Source organism: Anoplopoma fimbria, chromosome 11, assembly GCF_027596085.1.
Source record: "Anoplopoma fimbria isolate UVic2021 breed Golden Eagle Sablefish chromosome 11, Afim_UVic_2022, whole genome shotgun sequence".
In the NCBI taxonomy this organism is placed as follows: Eukaryota; Metazoa; Chordata; class Actinopteri; order Perciformes; family Anoplopomatidae; genus Anoplopoma; species Anoplopoma fimbria.
The window spans coordinates 22,036,718-22,056,398 of record NC_072459.1 but is presented as its reverse complement, the minus strand read 5'-3'; the positions used below and the strand labels follow the sequence as shown (position 1 = coordinate 22,056,398).

Below are 19,681 nucleotides of genomic sequence, written 5' to 3'. Positions count from 1 at the left end.
GCCGCAGGGACCTCTGAGCGACGGGGCAACCAATCGCCCCGAGGCAGCAGAGCGAAGTGGTCGGGTGGGGGTGTAGGGCTTGACCAAGGCCTGGAGATAGGAAGGAGCTGTTCCTTTCACTGCCCTGTAGGCTAGCACCAGAGTCTGTAACTGGATGCAAGCTCTTACTTCGGTGTCACCGGGAGGAAATGACAAGACCAGCTGGGTGTCATCGGCATAACAATGGTAAGAGAAGTCATGCGAGCGAATAACAGAACCCAGGGATGTTGTGTAGAGCGAGAAGAGAAGGGGGCCCAGAACTGAGCCTTGTGGAACCCCCGTAGTCAGCATGCGTGGTTCCGACACGGCCCCCCTCCATGTCACCTGGTAGGATCAACCTGTCAGGTAGGATGCAAACAGGGAGAGTGCAGAGCCTGAGACGCCCATCCCCTCGAGGGTGGAGAGGAGGATCTGGTGGTTCACCGTGTCAAACGCCGCTGACAGGTCCAGGAGAATCAGGACAGAGGAGAGAGAGTTCGCTCTCGCGGCGTGAAGCGACTCTGTCACCGCAAGGAGGGCCGTCTCTGACGAGTGACCCACCTTGAACCCGGACTGGTGGGGGTCCAAGAGGTTACACGCACACACACACACACGCACACACACGCGCACACACACGCCTTACCGGTTTGAGTTCCTCCCGGTTGACCTTGCGGCGGTAGAGCAGCAGGGCAGTGATGGTGTTTCCCGCCCTGGCCGCCTGCACCGTGGTTGGGGTCACGTACAGGAAGTCCTTGAAAGCACGCACACAGGACGTTAGAATTGAAAAAGTAAAATAAAAATCTCAAGATTTACACCTTTGAAGACATGGAGAAATGTAGGAAGTGCATGTCTCTTATCTGTAAAAATTTAGGAAAAGGGCAGCTGGTTACCATGCCGTAGTAGTTGCTGTTGACCATTATGGGACCTCGGCCCCTCAAGTAGATGTATTCCTCCCACCAGTCGCTCACCTGGAACCACAGAGGGACATTAAAAGTTGTGTTTAAAGAGTGTTTAACATAGAAAAAAAATAAATCAAAGCTTTCTATAATTCTCTGCCGAGTATCAGTCACCAGTTGAGCGGACAAGATGGCCATTTATTTAAATGGAAAAAATGCCACAGGTTATCCCTTTTGGAGTTTTTGTCTTAATTTTTGAAATCTCCACCTCTGATAAACAAAAGAGTAGCAAAGAATGGAGACATTAGCAGCAGGTTTATTGATGTATACATGTGCACGCTGCAAATATGTGTACTGATTTTATTATATTAATTCGTTGTGTTGTATTTTCCATCTCATGTTTTGCAATCTATGTATTCAATTGACTCTTATTTTCAATTTATCGTTATCTAATTTTCCTTGTTTTATGTTCATTATATGTCCATTTTGCCCTATTGTAAAGCACTTTGTGTATTATTACCGTTATTACTTTAATAATGATGTTGGCGGTGCATCAGGTGGGTGTCGGCCTAGAAGTCTGTACAGAACAGTTTAAAGAATGTACATTGATGCTATCAAATGCAGGACTACATCAAAGACGACGGTTAGAGTTGAAACAAAGAGAAAAGGAGGGAAACAATTAAATGCAGGAGGGAGCTAAACATTTCAATATGTGTAACATTCTTGGTTACTTCAAAAGAGACTAAGTGGCTCTGCTACAGCTTATCTGATATCAGTGAACGAGCTACGGGGCTGGACGTAGGGCTTGTGAAGGACTTTGCAGAGCATAAGGCTCTCGGAATTCACTTCAAATAGGTGTGTACAGAAATACGATTTTATTTTTGTCATTAGTCACTGGAGGGTTGCAACCCACTCCCCAGAAGAAAACGTAAACAACCAATGCATCACACATGCAACATAACACAGCCTGTGTGCAAAAATGTCAGAAAAGAAAACTGTGGCAAGGTTGCTTTTATAGCCATTAGCTAATTGATCATTCGTCTCTAGTGCGCAACTGAGTGCACTTACATAGTTGGTGGCCCACAGAGCTTTGAGTTTCAGGTAGCGTTGGAGACGGTTTCCTAGGTTGGATTCAAACTGGTTGGCCAGTTCAGTCATGCGTTTATACTCTGGATCAGTCAAAAGAGGACGCGCTGACTTCAGATACTGAGAGAGAGAGAGAGAGAAAAAAAACAAAAAACATCAGTCCAAATTTGGTTCTGTGGTTATGACATTATCATCAATTCCTGATCTGGAATGTCATTTCTTCATCACACAGATACTTTAAACAAGTGTTTGCCCAGGAAATTTGTCTCACCCGGCTCAGTGTGTCTTGGATGGGAGGAACAGGCAGATGAGGCAGAGAGGTTTGATAGCTGTACAGCAGAGGCTTCCTGCTTGATAGTAACCTCAGCAGAGTCTGGGAGAGACAAGAGGGTCGTGAGAACACTAGAGACACTTCAACATATAAACAGACATATATCTCACTGAAATGGAAGGAGACTCTGTCCAACTGTGGATTTTTTTCAACAACCGTTCAGCCATCTGACTTCACACTTAGCTGGTGTATATTGAGAAATGCAGTGTCGAGTGCAAGTTCTTGAGCTCTGCTATAGAAGTAGGTCACTTCTCAAAGTGGGATCCGGGGCACTCTGTCAGGGGGTCCGCAAAATAATTATTCTGCAGTTAAATAACTTACTGAAAGTCAGCTATGGAGTGGTTAGTTCAAAGATCTTGATTTATCAGGACTATGTCAGTCTTGCTACTGTTCTTCTTCTGAAGTGTTTTGGATCAATTACTTTGAAAGTAGGCTTTGAATGCTATAAGTTTAGTCCAAATGAAACTTGAACTAATAAATGATTCAAATGGAAATGTGTTTCAATATATTGCTTTAAATGGGTCTGAAGTATTTAGGTTGAAAGGTTTTAGAATACAATTACTTCCAATGGCATCTGAGGGTAGAAAAGGTACTGAGCATACGTTTTACCGGTGTTACGATTAAGATGGGGTCCTTGGAAAATGTTCTCCCTGTAAGGGGTCCTTGGCACCAAAAAGTTTGAGAGCGTGAGGGATATTTAATTTCCCACGCTGCGGCAAAACAGCATGCTGGGTACTTTTTCGCTCTACGTCAACGTTTGTTTGAGTTTTTGCACCCCAATGTCTCTACGTACTCTAGCTCTGCTAGGCGAGGCAACTATGTCACGGCAGGTGTTTTGCTCAGGACTGGAGGAAACGCAGTGAAGTCGTTTGGATGAGCGGTTCACTCGAAAAAACTGAGGACGAGCAATCAGTCGTTCCAAACTAGTGTTCCAACATAATTTACTGGGATTATAGGGAAGATCAAGAGGATTATAAATCTGTAAACTGTCCTTTTAAAAGCATCCCATGCATGCTCTTACAACAACAACTATGGATCTGTGATAACCAAGAGGAGGCATGGCTTACCACCCAGACTTTTGTGGTGTTGGAAACCCGGCCGTGCTGCTCGAACATCCACTGGTGGTAGGAGAGAAGCAGTTTGAGGCAGAACCTGAGCGCCAGGATGAGGGAGAGCCAGAGCAGGGTGCTGAAGACCAGCGCCGACAGCATGGTCTGACCCTGGGTGCTGAGCGAGACGTGGAGGCTGGACAGGAGGAGGCGAGAACAATTACTGGCTACATGGTCAGCCCTTCTTCAGACACTTTAATAAACAATTTTACCTGAAGCTGAAAGATTAAGCTAAATAAACATCTAAAAAACACAAAAAAAATATGACTGAAGGTAGTGACAAATCATTCTAAAACTAGAAATTGGCAGTTTCTCATATTAAGAACAAATACAAAATAGTATATCACAAGTTTCATTACGATGCAATAAAAATATTCTTAAGCGCCTCCTGTAAAACTGATTTGTGTGTGCACTATTTTTGCCAGCAGAGTGCAGATTATTCACAGTGCACACAGTGATTACATTAGATGCAGACCAGTCATAGATTCATGGACAGAAATCTGTCAATGTATTTCATAAACTAAAGTGAAAAAAAACATGAGTTCTAAATCCATAGCACATCCCTCGTGTCACATCTGGCTCATGTGAGAAACCACAAGAAAATACTTTGAAAGTGCAACAGCAACATCTGCTGGGTCGACAGGGAAGATCATTTGAGATATTGTTGTTTTTTTTTACCCACAGTAACACAAAGCAAGAAAAAGAAAAAATTCAACCAACCTGAGTTTAATAATATGTGGTATGAGGCAAACAAAGAAATTCTGATAAAAATGCATTTAGAATGTAATAAACCAACAAGAGTTTATCATTGAAGTTAGGGATCTGGCCAATACTGATTCAAATAATGGTGACAATGGAGCCGATCTATACAATTTAATTCTATTTTTATTAGCTCTATACATCATATACTAAAATCTAATTCCGGTTTACACTTGAATTGTATTTCCTGTTAATTTAAGATTTTTTTAACCAAGTTTCTGGTGTTTATTATTTCAATAATAAACAATAATACAGTAAATGTATATCTATGTATACATTTGTTACATTTTGTTGTACAAAAATTAGAAAAACAATGTTTAAGTTAAGCTCTGATGTTGCCTTACACATGACCGATTGATCCCAGTCACTTACACCCAGTGAGGCATGCAGCTCATTGACTAAATATTGGTTTCTCATCGGTAAATCGTATCCGCCGACGCCCAAAGCACAGGTATCGTATCGGGGCTGAAAGTGTGGCATCGGTGAATCCTTCATTTTAGTGCAGCCAAAACAGAGCTTCTTGTCAACATTCAGCAAAGTATGCACTCAAACAAGGCCCACAAACATCAAATATAAAATTACAAAAAAAAACAACTACTGGTGGTAATGGTATTTATCCATAAACAAACACAAAAACAATATTTGATGTAGATATGGAAAACCATCTAGTTGTAAAGTTCCTGCTCATCAGACTGGACTATAAACCGGAGCTGTCATTTTCAGCTGAGAGAGTCCTCAAACAGCAACGTGAGACGGAGTTTACAGTCTCCACCACCTCCATCCTGTTCATTGTTTTCACCTGCCATATACCTCGTTGTTTAAACACCTTTTCAGAATGAATATTATCAGGGTGGAGTGTGGCTGAGGGTAGGGACTGAGGGGTGTGTGTGTGTGTGTGTGTGTGTGTGTGTGTGTGTGTGTGTGTGTGTGTGTGTGTGTGTGTGTGTGTGTGTGTGTGTGTGTGTGTGTGTGTGTTAGACACTGAGTCAATGGTGTCGGAAAAGTATCTGTAGCCACAATTAGTGAGTAAACTAGTGGGGAAGTAGGGCAGAGTTCAAGTGAAGGTACCACACCCTCACTGCAACGGAATGTTTCATGTGCCTCTTACATTTGTTTGGACCAGCCGATCTGGTTCCCTCCTGCTTGTCAGACTGGAATTTTTTTTTTTTAGTGGAACTGTCGCTTTCAACTGGCAGCACTTTTAAAGTACAGTGAATACACTTGCCAGGGCTCTCTGATGGACAAACTGAAATTTCTTATTACCTACTGGCCACACATTCACAGCAGCAATGTGATGATATCTATGTAAAATAAGTGTCTGTTAAGATAGAGTGAACATTCATGCGTTAGTTCTTAACCGCATCCATCACAGCATCATGGCATTTTAATGTCAGAGAAGCAGATGGCATCGCTATTGTTAATCCTTTTTGAGAATGTTAACTCCACAAAATATCAAAGATCAGCCAGTGTTCAATTCATTTATTCAACGGGCTAATATGAGAAGCTTGAAATTCACCATTTCTATCTATAGAAAGAAATTGTTTTAAATAACCTCTAAACTGGATACAAGTAGTAAACAAATGGCAATGCCAATATTCTGGTATGTTGACAACTTCCAGCTGATTGTGAATGACACTAAGAGACCCACATGCAGTATGCGCCACAGAAAAATAAAAATGAATCGTTAACTTTATATGCAAAACAGAAAAGAAGAGTCATCTCTTCTATCTTAAAAAGGGATATTCTAAGTGGAACTTGGGGCAGTCAGCCGGCCCCAAGTTCGGAGAAACAGACAGGAGAAGAATATATCAGTAATATATAAATATTAGTTCAAATGACCTTATATTTTGAATATTTTCACTGCCTTACCATGCCTTTAGACATACCTTTCTGACGCTGTTATCTATTCTCTCTTCAAAGTTACCAGAATCTTTTGACAAAACGAGTAATTTTACCTTGCAGAACACAGGAGCTGCCAGTCAACTCTAGAATTACTGGTTTTGTGAATAGAGTCTGGTGGCTTTAGAAAAAGCATAAATAAAGGCTTCAGTTCCCCATCTGAAAGGGCTTTCTGACAAATTAAAATATTCTTAATATAGAGTACACTTTAACTGATATTGATTTTATTAGGTGGCTAAAATACTACGCATTGGTACCTCATACAACCCCACTTAAAATAAATCTGTGTTATCCCTTTAAGAAGCTAAAGGCAGAGCTCCCTGTGTTTCTGTGTACCTTAGAGGCAGGTGTTGCTGTATCTTCGTGATGAGCCCCATGCTGGGATCCGAGCGCATGTACATCGTGGCCAGGATCGCTATGACGACAAAGAGCCACGAGGAAGGGCTGGCAGGGTACACTCCCTTGATCACTCTGTTCTGTTATCACAGAAGAAACAAAAGGCACTCTTTAACTCTGGGACAAAACAGCTGAGAACAGAGGTTCCTTTCAGAAACAGCGAGGATTTTCTGGTTAAGAACATTTTTAAAAAGAATGCTCTCTTTACATTTCCCCTCGTGTAGCTTTAAGGTTTTTCCCAAAATGTATGATCATATCACATATTTAGTTAATGTATCAAACCCAAGATGTTTGAACAGCCATGCCATTTCATCAAATACAGTGTGCGTACATTGCCCAAAAGGTAACGTTGGTATCTTTGTTGACTCTCAAATCGTGCCTAGATAAAATACATTTTTGTGGGTTTACACAATGTCTGGCCTCACAACATTCATTTCTAAGAACTGGCAGGATTAGTAAAGAGAGAAAACTTGTTTTTGAGCGCAATGACACTGACATATAAACAGCTATGTCTTTGTCGGCCCAGGATGGGCAAAAATGCATGTCAGTACATGTTAGGAAAGGCTCTTTACTGCTTACCTATACAGATGGGAATTTACGCCCTGTAATTAGCCCCTCTGCATTTGGACGCAAATTACATCATGCATAAGATGTCTTATTTTGTACAGACTGTAAAATCCTCTTTGAAAAACTCTGTAAATAAAACTGAATTAAAGGTTCTTAGATAAATTCAAAAGTAAGGGTCTTACAATATTTGCCAAATCTTTAAAATAAGATAATCCTTTATTAGTCCCACAGCGGGGAAATTTGCAAAATAATTAAATCAAAATAAGTACATATATGATAGCTTAAATCTTCTGTTAACAAATACAATTGTGTCTGAGCTAGAAATATCTAAAAAAGGTAGAACAATGTTTGTGTCCAGTAACTCATGACAACGAAAAAACAAAAAATGTGCATCACAGAGAGCTTGTCCCATCATGTCTGGGCACCATGGCAACGCATATAACCCATACCTCCCTTCACTATACTGACTGGGGCAGCTCAAAGTAATTCAGAAACATAAAATCTAACAAACGTCTCAACTAAAAAAAAGGGAACATTTGAAAATCAGTTGTAAAAAAATAAAATACTTAAAATTGGATGGGAGGTTTGACTAAATGACAACATGAATGTCAAATACAAGTAAAAGCATACACTCAAACACACACACACACACACACACAAGAATTTCCCCATCATCCTCACCCTCAGGCGGCTGACTCTTTTCTTCCAGGATCGTACTCCGGACTGGTAGATCTGGTTCAGGGCCTGATAGGAGAGCTGCAGGTCTATCCCCTCTGGCGTTATGGTGAACTGGAACGCCACCGCCTGGTGGGCCTCCGCCATCGCTATGGAAACACAAGTGGACAGAAAGGTAAACACCGATATCACTTCTTGTATCGAAGTTACAGTGAGGAAGTTTGTGCTACGTATGAAACACTTGCTGCAGTAAAAAGAGGTTTTCCAAAAAGGGACTCTGGCGCTCGGAAACACTACCACTTCTGTCCATGGGGACTGCCCAAATTGACACAAAATGAAAGTACCTTGGAGTAACTTTAAGTAATGATGAATAATTTATTAGAGTAAAGACAGCGGCATACAATTCGTTATTGCAGAAAGTGAATTTTTGCAGTTTTACAGCTTCATTACTACCATTGGACAGTCACGTCGACTGACTATAAACAGGATTTTAAAAAAGCGTTTTTAGAATGACTGTTATAACCCGTCCATAAGCGCTGGTTATACAAGCCAGCAGGCCACTCAGTGTGATTGCTGTGTCTCTCTTGTATGAATGCGCTGTGCGACAACACTTGAGTAATTTAATGTGTCAGTGGAATGTTGTTGTCCCACTGAATCCCGCTGCAGAACCAAGAATACAGAGTAAAAGTTGCCCACACTAAGTTATGTTATACAGCAGGTTTAAATGAAAATTACATAAAAATCAACCATGAATTGTGTATAAAAAAGGTTCATGTTTTTTTTTTTTTTTTCACCCATTTTAAACCTGCTCATACACAAAAAAAAGGAGGAAATATCAGGTGGACTGTGTGCCCTACATTGTTGTGTGAATATGAATATGTCCCGATATCGCTGCTTCAATTGCTGCACTATTACTGTGTAAGTGAAGCAGATTCTTACATTAGAGAAGTGACTATACTGTGCTAAGAGTCAAGCTAATGGTAAGTCCTTCCTCTTTGTGGCTTTGTGGGTAGATTTAGTGTATGAAAAAAAAAAAAAAAAAAAAACTGTTCAGCTCAGGAAACGCAGTGCTACATGCAGTCAATATGTTTATTTGCCCGTGAAGTCATCATTGATCTGACATTATGAATAATTCAATAGTTGTGAGCTACTAGCTTGGGCATCACACTGGCAGCTAAACAGCATGGAGGATGTAAGACACTACTTGGTGAGCAGATCCAAGAAACTAACTTGTAAACGCTGCACCATGTCAGTGTCATATACGTCCATCTTATCTGATTTTGTTTGCATGAGCAAATATATTGCTATAAGAGTGAAAAATGTAAACACTTCAAAAGCCACTGAAGCTATTCCGAGCATTCAAAGTTGTATTTTCACAACACGCAACATCCGAAGTTCTCCAAAGCAGTGCTTGAAGAGCAAAAAGCTTTTATGAGAGCTCTTGGTAGGAAGCTAGGAATGGGCCTATTTTCACAAAAACATGACACAAGGAAAATAATCCATTTTAGTTTCCGTTTCAGGGTCCTGGTATCGTGCATGCTGAAACGCTGTTAATGCTATTTTTTTAAACACCTGTGATTATCAAATGTCTGCTGTAAAAAAAAAGAAAGATCAGCCTCAATCACATCTAAGTTTATACAACTTTCATTTGTCATTTTATAAACACAGGGTTGCTTAATGAAATGCAAGTTATAGCCCCTTCACACTACACACCGAACACAAATACAAATATTCAAATTAGATTTAAATCAGTGCAATAGTAACAACCAGTCAGTCCGATTATATCATATTTTAGTTTTTTTTATTTGTTTTGTTTTTACAGTTCTACCAATTTATTATACCCGTTTTGATCTGGTTTTTATACTAATTTCATTTGTTTCTTCGTTTGCACCACCGTCATACTTCCGTTTTAGAGCTGTAGTGAGATTACTTAGCTTAGCGTTGCCAGCTTTTTCATCCTTTATTTGGCAAAATAAAAATAGTTTTATAGTAAGTAAACATTTAGATTCCTAACTTGTGACTAGTTTATCCAAATAATGCAAAGTAACAACACTTCAGCTCTAAAAAGGAAGTAAGATTAGAAAATGACGCAATGCAGAGGCGCTCTAGTTCAGACCACAGAACAAGGTGAATACTTGAAGAGACTTTGGTTGTTAATGCTACTCAGATAGCCATGTTGACTTTTTACAGTTTAATGTGACAAAAAACTAATGACTGTGTCTGCGTTGATGTAATAAGGACCCCAACTTTTTTTTAAAGATTTCCAGGTAGTCACAACAATGACTTTGTCTTCGTAAAGTTAAAAATGAGGCTTATGAGGCAAAGAATGTGGACACTAAACATTCCCTGAGCCCCTGCTCAACCTGAAGAAAGGTATGTTAGTGTGCAAGAGAGAGACTACAGGTCTGGTGGTGCCGACTGAAACTCCAATCCCAGTTTTAGTTGAAAAAGGTGTATAACATTTCCTGAGAGCACAAAATCACACAAAAAACATAACGGACTAGAGCAAGCAAGACAAAATATTAAAGATCTTTAAAAAGGCAACTCAATACCTTTTAAGAGCTTTTTGAGGGAGGAAACTGAATTAAATCCTTTTTTTAAGACTTATTTTACTGAGAAGACAAAGTTTCTGTCAAGTGTTTTTGCATCTTTAAATCAGGGTTCAGGAGGTTTGGACCGGACTATAAATCATTCAGCCTACAGTAGCAGACAGACTGGGTGTTGCCGCTCTAATCAGTCACTGATAAGACAGAAAACTGTTACTGTCCGTCTTTGTTTTTTTTCTCCTTTCCTTCCTGTGTCACCGATTCAGAACGCAGACACACGGCTGCCAGCCTAAGGGAACTCTGAGCCATTGCCGTGCTGCTCCGTGTCACTGCCTAAATAGACAAATCAACTCGGATGGGAACCAATCCAACGGGTCCAAAAGCTCAACTTCTCTAAAAGATGTCGTCAGTCTCCGACAGGTGTAAGTGTGGGACACGACGGCCGGAGAGCTCTCAGGGCGTCCTGTGCTGTTAAGAGGCGGACACACAGCTGTTACAGATGAAGGAGGCCTCTGTCACATAGGGGATGATGACACAGCAATTACACATTTACAGTCAAGTGTCCCATACGAAGTAGGTTAACATATTATCTCTCTATGAGGTGGTGTTTGTGTGTATTTAGCAGACCTCCGTCATCCCTTCCCCCTTCTCTCTCTCTTTCCAGCCGAACAACCGATTGCTGCATAATTCGCACTACCCACAGCTATTTCACACGACTGTTTGTGTGTTAGTGAATAAAGGAGAGAAAGACCTAGGCTTTGACAAAACAGAATTGATCGAAGTCGAAAAATTGAACATGAGAGAGAGAGAGTGTGAGTGAGTGAGTGAGTGAGTGAGTGAGTTTGCTCTCTGATCAACTAGTAGTTCCACTGCTAATGTTAGCTTCTGTAGTTAGAAAATAACCCAACCAACAGTAGAGTGAAGCCGGTGTTGTGCTTTGGAGACAGTATTGCTGAGTTTCATGATGTTATTGATATCCAATCCAGCTATTAATACCGGGAGGGAGGAGACCACTAGATATTTTTTTTTTTCCCAAAACATATATTGAGTATTTTATTTCAGTTCCCGTAACGAGCGGAGAAGGTGATGTCAGCATTGGCGAACTTTGTTTTGGGAAATTCCCTCAACCGCCACACTCCCTTAACGGGGATCAGGGAACCATCCTTTCCCCTAAACTATGCCAACTTCAGTCTCGACCCAAAAGCCAAACAGTTACCTTTATGTTGACCGTGCAGAAAATAATCTGAACCCCTAAACTACTTCTGACTTTACCTATTGCATTAGGGAAGCGAAGAAAAAATAAATAAAAAATAAAAAAAACCCACTAACATTACATTTCCATGTATTGTAAAAAAACAAAAAACTGTCATTTAACAACTGTTCTCAAGGTGTTTCAAAAATCTTTAGACTCTTCTAACCCTCTGATGAAAAAAAAATACTATTCAGTCCTAGGGTTGGGTATCGTTAGGATTTTATCAAAACTAGTACTCTTATCGTTTGCTGCTTACTGGTTCAGTGCCTTATCGATACTGCTTAAGGTTCTTTTTTATTATTTTGCGAGAAAAAGTGACGTTTAATTAAGAAAATAATTAACATTGGTTTGTATGTAAATAAATACTCTTGAGAAGCAATAAAAGAAGTACCAAAATCTTTAAAATACAGTCGCAGCTAAACAACCAGCCAAGTAATTACCTTTTATTTATTAGCCTATTCTTATGATTAAACTCTGTATGCCATTGGTAACGTTACCTGCAGTTGACGAGTACGGACGGCAGCTCGTCAAACAGTGGAAAACTGAGCCTTTCTGCAGATTGACGTTCTAAAATGTAGCCTCACTTTGGATCTTTGTGTTCTCTCTGCCATGAATTGTGTCTCACACTGTACTGAGCTGTAGTCTTTGTCTCTCAGAGTAAAGCACAAAGACAAAGAGAGGAGGTTTGAGACAAGGACATCTCAACCCAGAACTTCTAGAGTACCAGAAGCAGGGTTTTACTCATTTAAAACCGGTTCCTGTATGTAAAAATCAGGTTTCAGGAAGGGCATCCCTATTCAGTGCACTGGACAACAAAAAAAGATGTATAACCTGTTTCTAAAGTAGCAACTTGATTTTCTAGCCAGGTAGCCAGAAAAAAATATGCCCTTGCTCTTTGTGTACAACACAAACAAAATAGACATTATTATTTCGTTATTTTGTATGACAATATATTAACAGTGGAAAGAAGCATCAATAAATATAAAGCTTAATAATATTTGTCATTTTGCTTCATGCTACACACATTGAGCAAAGAGAGCTGTCATTACTGGATGCCAACTGTCACAGCTTGTAAAACAAGTTATTAACTGCAGGTGTCACAAATCATTGCACAAGATTTAACAATAATTCAAGTCTACTGGATATCTCAGTAAATAGAGGGTATTAACTCTCCTACAACACAGATAAAGTTATGAAGTGTAATCCAGTAAAGCTACAAATAGGTGTAAGATTCTAGATTGGACAAAGACAACAAAACTGTTTTTACCTGTTGAACTGGAGAAAAAGGTTGCTTTTTTTTTTAAGCAAAGCATATCCAAAAAGAGGAAAGTGGATGCCGAAAGCAGAACTTTCAAACAAATATGGACTACTAATTTTTTCTTTACTGAAGTCAAGGGTAAACCTGTGTGTTTGGTTTGTGGGGAGCATGTCGCCGTGTTTAAAGAGTACAATTTTCTTTTCTTTTCTTTTTTTGCACAGTCCTGAAAACATTAAATGTTTAATATAGGCATGTAAAGTCAAAAAGGCTACAAAACTGGGACACTTTTCTTTACACAGTTACACAGTTCAGTGACATGTCTTGTTTATTTTGGCCACAAAGATGATGTGATGTCTTTAGAAAGCTAAGAAAATCCTTGTTTCAATAGTATATGAAACTCAAAATGCCCTTTGTTATTAATGTGACTGAAAATTAGTCAAATGTTTCACATTTTGGAAATTCTATTTGAATAAATGATATTTTTGAAAGCTAACCTCACCTTTTAATTGCCAAATAATAACATACACTCTTACCAGCGGTCAAAACAATGCCATTTACTGCTTTTTATATAGAAATATAATATAAATGTAAAATATTTTCAGTTGCTCATTTGGCCCCCTGGGAAAAGTAATTGCCCACCCCTGCGTTAGAGGATGCCAGGACTCGGTTGTCCTTCCAATAAGTTAGGTCAGTTACGCAAATATGGCCACAGAGCAAAGTAAGCAAGGGGACTATATATATGTTTTTAGCTACTAGCTAGAAAAAGTAGAGTCCAAAACCGACTTCCTTCAAGGAAACAGTCAAAGTCCTCCACACTGCAATAATAGTTAAAAAAGTAAAAAAATAGTTAAAATAGTTTTCAGTTATTGTTTTTTTTCTCTGTCTGTAAATATAATATTTCAGTTATTGTTGTTTTTTCTACTGTTTTTTTTATTGCTTATTTATAATACTTGTTTTATTTTATTTTTAGCTTGTACTAATAAAGGATTATCTTATCTTATCTTATAGAAGAAGTAGGAAATAGTCAAAGTCCTCCACACTGCAATAATAGTTAAAAAAGTTAAAAAATAGTTAAAATAGTTGTTGTTTTTTTCTCTGTCTGTAAATATAATATTTCAGTTATTGTTTTTTTTTTATTGATCTTGTGTGCACTTTAACTCTATTTTATTTTTAGTTTCCTTATTTATAATACTTGTTTTATTTTATTTTTATTTTTTAATTTTTAATTTTTATTTTTAGCTTGTCTTCTTCTACTATGTCTCTTGTGTGCACTTTAACTCTATGCTGTTGTAAGTCTGCATAATAAGTTATTGTTGATTATTATCTTGTTTTATTTTATTTTTATCTTATAGAAGAAGCTAGGAAATAGATTATCTTATCTTATCTTATAGAAGAAGTAGGAAATAGTCAAAGTCCTCCACACTGCAATAATAGTTAAAAAAGTTAAAAAAAATAGTTAAAATAGTTGTTGTTTTTTTCTCTGTCTGTAAATATAATATTTCAGTTATTGTTGTTTTTTTCTGTTTTATTTTTTTTTTATTGCTTATTTATAATACTTGTTTTATTTTTAGCTTGTCTTTTTTATGTCTCTTGTGTACTTTACTCTACAAAGTCTGCGGGATTATCTTATCTTATCTTATCTTATCTTATCTTATCTTATAGAAGAAGTAGGAAATAGTCAAAGTCCTCCACACTGACAGGCAGCAGCCTCCATCCCCACCGCGTCACGGTCGCTTTTTGGGCGGAAAGAACCGAGAAACAACACAAAGAAGCCACACATGTAACCCACACATGTAACCCACACATGTAACCCACACACGTGTTGCATTACTTCTGCAAACTGTACTCAACGCACAAAGGTCCATTCATGCTCGGAAACATCTCCCACGCCGCGCTAGGCAACAACAACAAAAAAAGCCCAAAAGGACAGCAAAATAGTACATTAAAACGAGATGAAGTGGGTCAGAAAACATGGTGAGAGTTGATTTAATACGATGAAATGTACCTGAAGTATCTTTTCGAAGAGTTTCGTCGGATGGGAAGGTTGTTTTAGACGCGTTTTGCACCGCTCCCTTCTTCTCAAGCACACTGAACGTTTTACTCACCAACAAGGAAAGAAATCACTACAGCTGTTAGCGCGCAAAGATAGTTTGAGTATGAGAAGATGACCTACGCGTGGAAAAGATCTGTCGCTGTTTAAATAATCATCTGAAAGGTTTTTACATATTTTCTTATGTATATGTATTTTTTATTATATACCTTTATATCTAGCATTTTTTGTAACATTATGTCCAAATTACCTTGCATTGTGTAAAGGTAAAAACAATTTAAGTGGTTTGTATGATAAATGCATCTGCACCGCCAATGTACAGTTTGTTCCATTCGCACCCTTCATTGTACGAAAACGCCGCTGGACACTCGATTTGTGTCGGAGTGAGAGCTCCTCGTTTTTCCAAAACGGTCCTCAGTAAGACCCGCCCACTTGTGACACAACTACTTTTTTAAAAAAGAGGAACTTGCAGGACTCCAACCTCAGCCTGGTATAAAAGAAAATATGTACTTGTAACCTACACAGAACAGACCAGGGCTACATCCTTATTGTTTCCCTCATCTATTGACCTACTTGTTTCACAAATTAAACACCTAAATAAAATTGTGAATTTAAAATAAACCTCACTTTTAATTATCCTAATTAGGAATTGTCATTACGATGTCATGATGCTCTTTATCTCAAAATATTATCCCCCCCTCCAATGAAAACCATGATGGAGATTATTTTGCTTTTTCAATAATAATAATAATAATCAATCCTTTATTAGTTCCACAATGGGGAAATTATTTCTCTGCATTTAACCCATCCCGGAGGAGCAGTGGGCTGCAATGAAGCGCCCGGGGAGCAACTTGGGGTTAGGTGTCTTGCTCAAGGACACCTCGGCATGTTGCCGGTAGAGGGGTTTGAACCACCAACCTTGTGGTTACGGGACAAGCGCTCTACCTCATGTGCCACAGCCGCCCCAAGTGTCTATATTTAATATATTTAATGTCCTCTTGTGTAATTTACAATTTGTATTTATCAGTATGCCAATATAAAAATGCAGCAGACACTTTTGACCCTGTTTTTTGCTGAACACCGTGTTGGGGGTACTGCACTTACTGAGGGCCCCCCACTCCAAGGGCCCCAAGTGCAACATCCTATATTTACGCCCTTGGCATACAACCTTTGATGAAGAAAGTTACTTCACGCAGACCCTTGCGTAGCCTTCTCACAGACATGTAGTGGTATCTACTTCTCCGCCCTTGTCTTTTATCAGCCAGGAGAAAAATAAAAGTAAAACATTTTTTGAGCCACCATCCCAGGTAATGATAATGAATGAACATCTTTACGAGAGTACAATTCAACAGAACTCAAACACCCTCAAATATTTCCATTGTTGTTTATTGGTCAGTATTTCTCACAGGCAATAATAATCATTGTCATAATAGTGCACTTTACCTTTTTTGTAATTATACTACAAACATTTCTCTTCGTCGTTGTCGTCATCATCATTTGTTTAAGTTAGCTGTTTTTTCTCGACCCGCCCTCCCCCACACACACCTCCCTTAAATTTTTTACCTGACGTCACAAATTCTTTCTTCCACTGTGTGGAGTGGAGGGTTCACAAGATGGGGGGTGGAGGGGTGGGGTGGGGTGGCAGGGCAGAGGTGGAGGGGAATATGGGCGCGGGAGACAAGAGATTATAGTCGTACAATTCTAACTGCAGAAGAAGAATGGGCAATGATGATGAGATGGAAGAGTCGTACGGTGACTACAGTGTCGATAAAATATAGTGTACATAGATATGGATGGCATACAATGGAGACAGAGACAGGCATAGAGTGTATACAAATGTATACAGCATCTGCGTTGAAGTATACGGCGTATAAAATGTTTACAAGGGGAGGGGGGCGATTATATAAGGGGATTGAGATATGTGCGGTTGGGACAAGAATGGGCGTGGAGCAGGACTCAAGAAATACAAAGAGGGGGAATGGGGGGGGGTGTAGAAAATGTATAGTGAACGGGCGGGTGCTGGGGGGCGTAAAGGAGGAATGAGGGAGGGAGGGGTGAGATTTCTTTCAATAGGAGAGTTTTGCAAGTCTCTCAGCCAAAAATGTGCCAAGGATCCCGTTGTGTCTCTTTTGAATGGATTTTGATGCAAAGTTTGCTCAAATTAGAGCAAAACCTGCCGCACGCTTCTGCCTTTCTGTCTTTCCTCTTCCCATTTCTGTCCTTTAACCAGCTTCTCTCCTCGTGGGTGTAAGGTGAACTTGACTCTGACCTTGTGTTTCAAAAGAAAAAAAAGAAAAAGACTATGACATAACATTCTTCTTTCACGTATGTATGTAACTATAAACGTCCCTGACCTTTGACCTTTCAGATCCGAGGGGGCCTCACTGCTGGAAGAGGCCCCATTTGAGCAGCAGGATGGTAAAAAAACGACATGAGAGTGTGGGGGGAATCACGTTCAAATCTACTGTTACAACAAGGCAACCGCAAAATCTTTCTTGATTTTATCCACCAAGCCCAATAGTTTTTCCCGAAGCTTTCTAAAATTATTCTGAAACCATGCCAAGACCTAACCTGTGGCTGCTGTGCTCTTGTCTACAGAGGGGGATGAGGGCCACATGTGAAACATGTGTGTTTGAGCTCTGAGTTTAATATCAGAATTCTGACTTTTAACTCACGACTCAATGAAAAGTTTCACATGTGGCTCTAGTCCTCTACCATACTTGTCAGCTAAAACAAAGTTAAGCTAATGTGTTGGATGATGTCTTGGATGGAAACGGATGCTAACCAGATTTTCCAGTTTTTCCAGGAGTTTTCTGGCAGCTTCAGTAAAGAGTGTTGATAGACTCTTGAAAGTCATTAAGGGATGGGTAAAGGTTTCAGTGAATTGAACAAGACTAAGGGTCAACAGCCACGCTGTGAGGCTGTACTTAGTTTTACTTGTTAGCATGCTAACGTTTGCTAGTTACCCGTGAACACAAAGTACAGCTGAGGCTGGTGGGAAAGTCAGTTTTACAGGTATTTTCGACATAAACCAAAGTATTGGACATAGCTGAATTTTTGGATGATGATTGTGCTAGATGAGAAGTTGGTCGACCCCGTTAAGGTTCATCTTCTGGGGATCATGAATTTAAATATTTCTACAGTAGAACGGACATTGAGTTTTTTTCCGTGGTCATTTGATTGATAAAATGTGGTTGCAGCTCTGGGGAAACGGACGGCTGGCCGGTTAGCTTGGTAGCTTGTCCTTCTCAGGAGTGGCAGGTAGTGAGGCGGAAGGGCCATTAGAGCCAGCGCTGCCGCTGGCCACCAGCCCAAATGGTTCCGCTTATTTTCTATAACCAATTTAGCATTAAAGCACGGTCAAATTAGCACGCTAGCTAACAAGCCAGTTGTCCGATAGTTAGCTACTGTAGCTACTGTAGCTAAATTGTTATTTCCACCATGCTTAAATGCCACACTGGTTACAGAAAATAAGCAAAACAAGGTTGTCACTCCTCTGGCAACAGCAAAGCACTTTCCACACAGCAAAACCTCACGCTAACCGTTGTTAGCACGCTACAACGGTCGCATTGGCAACTGTACACAACGGCAACGGCCGCTGCTCTGGCCATCCTGCTACATTGATTCAAATAAGAATGTCCGCTCTACTCCTGCATCGTTATTCAAAGAGCCACGCCACTCGTGTTTCATACGTACGTGCAAAACTTTGATCTCATTTTGTAACAAATTCAGTAGCTTAGCGGGCGTAGGTTTCCCAAGACGAAATTAACTGGACAAAAGCCTGAGGGAGTGAATAACTTAACACTGATACATATCCGGTGGTTGGAAAATCCTCCACATGGAGCTTATCTCTAACTGTGTGTGTGTGTATGTGTGGAATATTTGTCGTAGAAATGTGAACAGCTATCAAGTCAAAAATGTTCTACTAAATTAACATGGTTAAGTTGCTATTCAGTTTTCTCTCCAGGGAAAACTGGTTTGCTCTGCAAAGTCAGACATCTTGAAAGTCCTGTTCTAACCCATCTCCAGGTTTTTATACCCATGAAAAAACAGACTTTCAACAAATACGTGGCAAATAAATAAATACATAAATAAATACATTTTCAATAAATATATGAACAAAAATATGTTTACACTCTTGGAATAATTGCAAAAGAGTGTTTGACATTCACATGGTTGGCGGCACCATCTACTTTGCTGGTGGCAAACATGAAAACATTAAAAAAAAAAAAAAAAAAAAAAAAGAAAAGACAGAGAAAGACAGGATCAGAGTAGGAAAAAAAGAAGGCATGGAAAGTAAAAAATAAAAAAGAGACAAGTTTCATTCTTTAAGTGTGGCTCTAACCCCCCCCCCTTCCTCCAGGCAGTATTTGCGCAGTGTTTTTACGACAACAGACACCCCAGAGTTCTTTTTACTTCCTTGCTAACTTTTACTTTTTTATTTAATTTGGGGCTCTGGCGTCGCCCTGCATCCATTGTCAAACGTAAAAGAACATAGGAAGGGTTTCGGTTGCCTTATTGTGGGTCTAAAAGCTTGGATGTCCCGTTTGACCAGCCTCTATACTCCAATTCCACTTTTCCATCACCTTCCATTACAGTAGTTTCATGGACTTGAAGACGTTTTTTTTCAAAGCCATCTCTACATTAGCTTAAGATGCTAGTTTTTTTTCTTCTTCTTTTGTCCTTCCTCGGCTACCGAACGGATACCTGTTGCTAGCTCTCCTCGGTTTTGTCTCCATCTATTCTATTCATCTCCCCTCTCCTCCGGTGGGTCTTTTTCCTGTGCGAGACATTCTACCTGTGGTGTGACTAGTGTCCTCCAAATGGGGCTAAATCTAA

At 39.6% G+C, this 19,681-nt stretch overlaps 1 protein-coding gene across 1 annotated transcript in view; it reads right to left on the bottom strand.

Annotated features, from left to right (window-relative positions):
- Positions 1–14,951, bottom strand: part of cpt1a2b (carnitine palmitoyltransferase 1A2b) — a 37,791-nt gene extending 22,840 nt beyond the window's left edge. The window contains 8 exon segments of the mRNA XM_054608348.1: positions 662–769; positions 909–986; positions 1,983–2,120; positions 2,272–2,373; positions 3,399–3,576; positions 6,435–6,574; positions 7,743–7,885; positions 14,798–14,951. Coding sequence (XP_054464323.1) covers positions 662–769; positions 909–986; positions 1,983–2,120; positions 2,272–2,373; positions 3,399–3,576; positions 6,435–6,574; positions 7,743–7,883 — 885 coding nt within the window. The 5' untranslated portion in view covers positions 7,884–7,885; positions 14,798–14,951.
- Between the last annotated feature and the right edge of the window lie 4,730 nt (positions 14,952–19,681).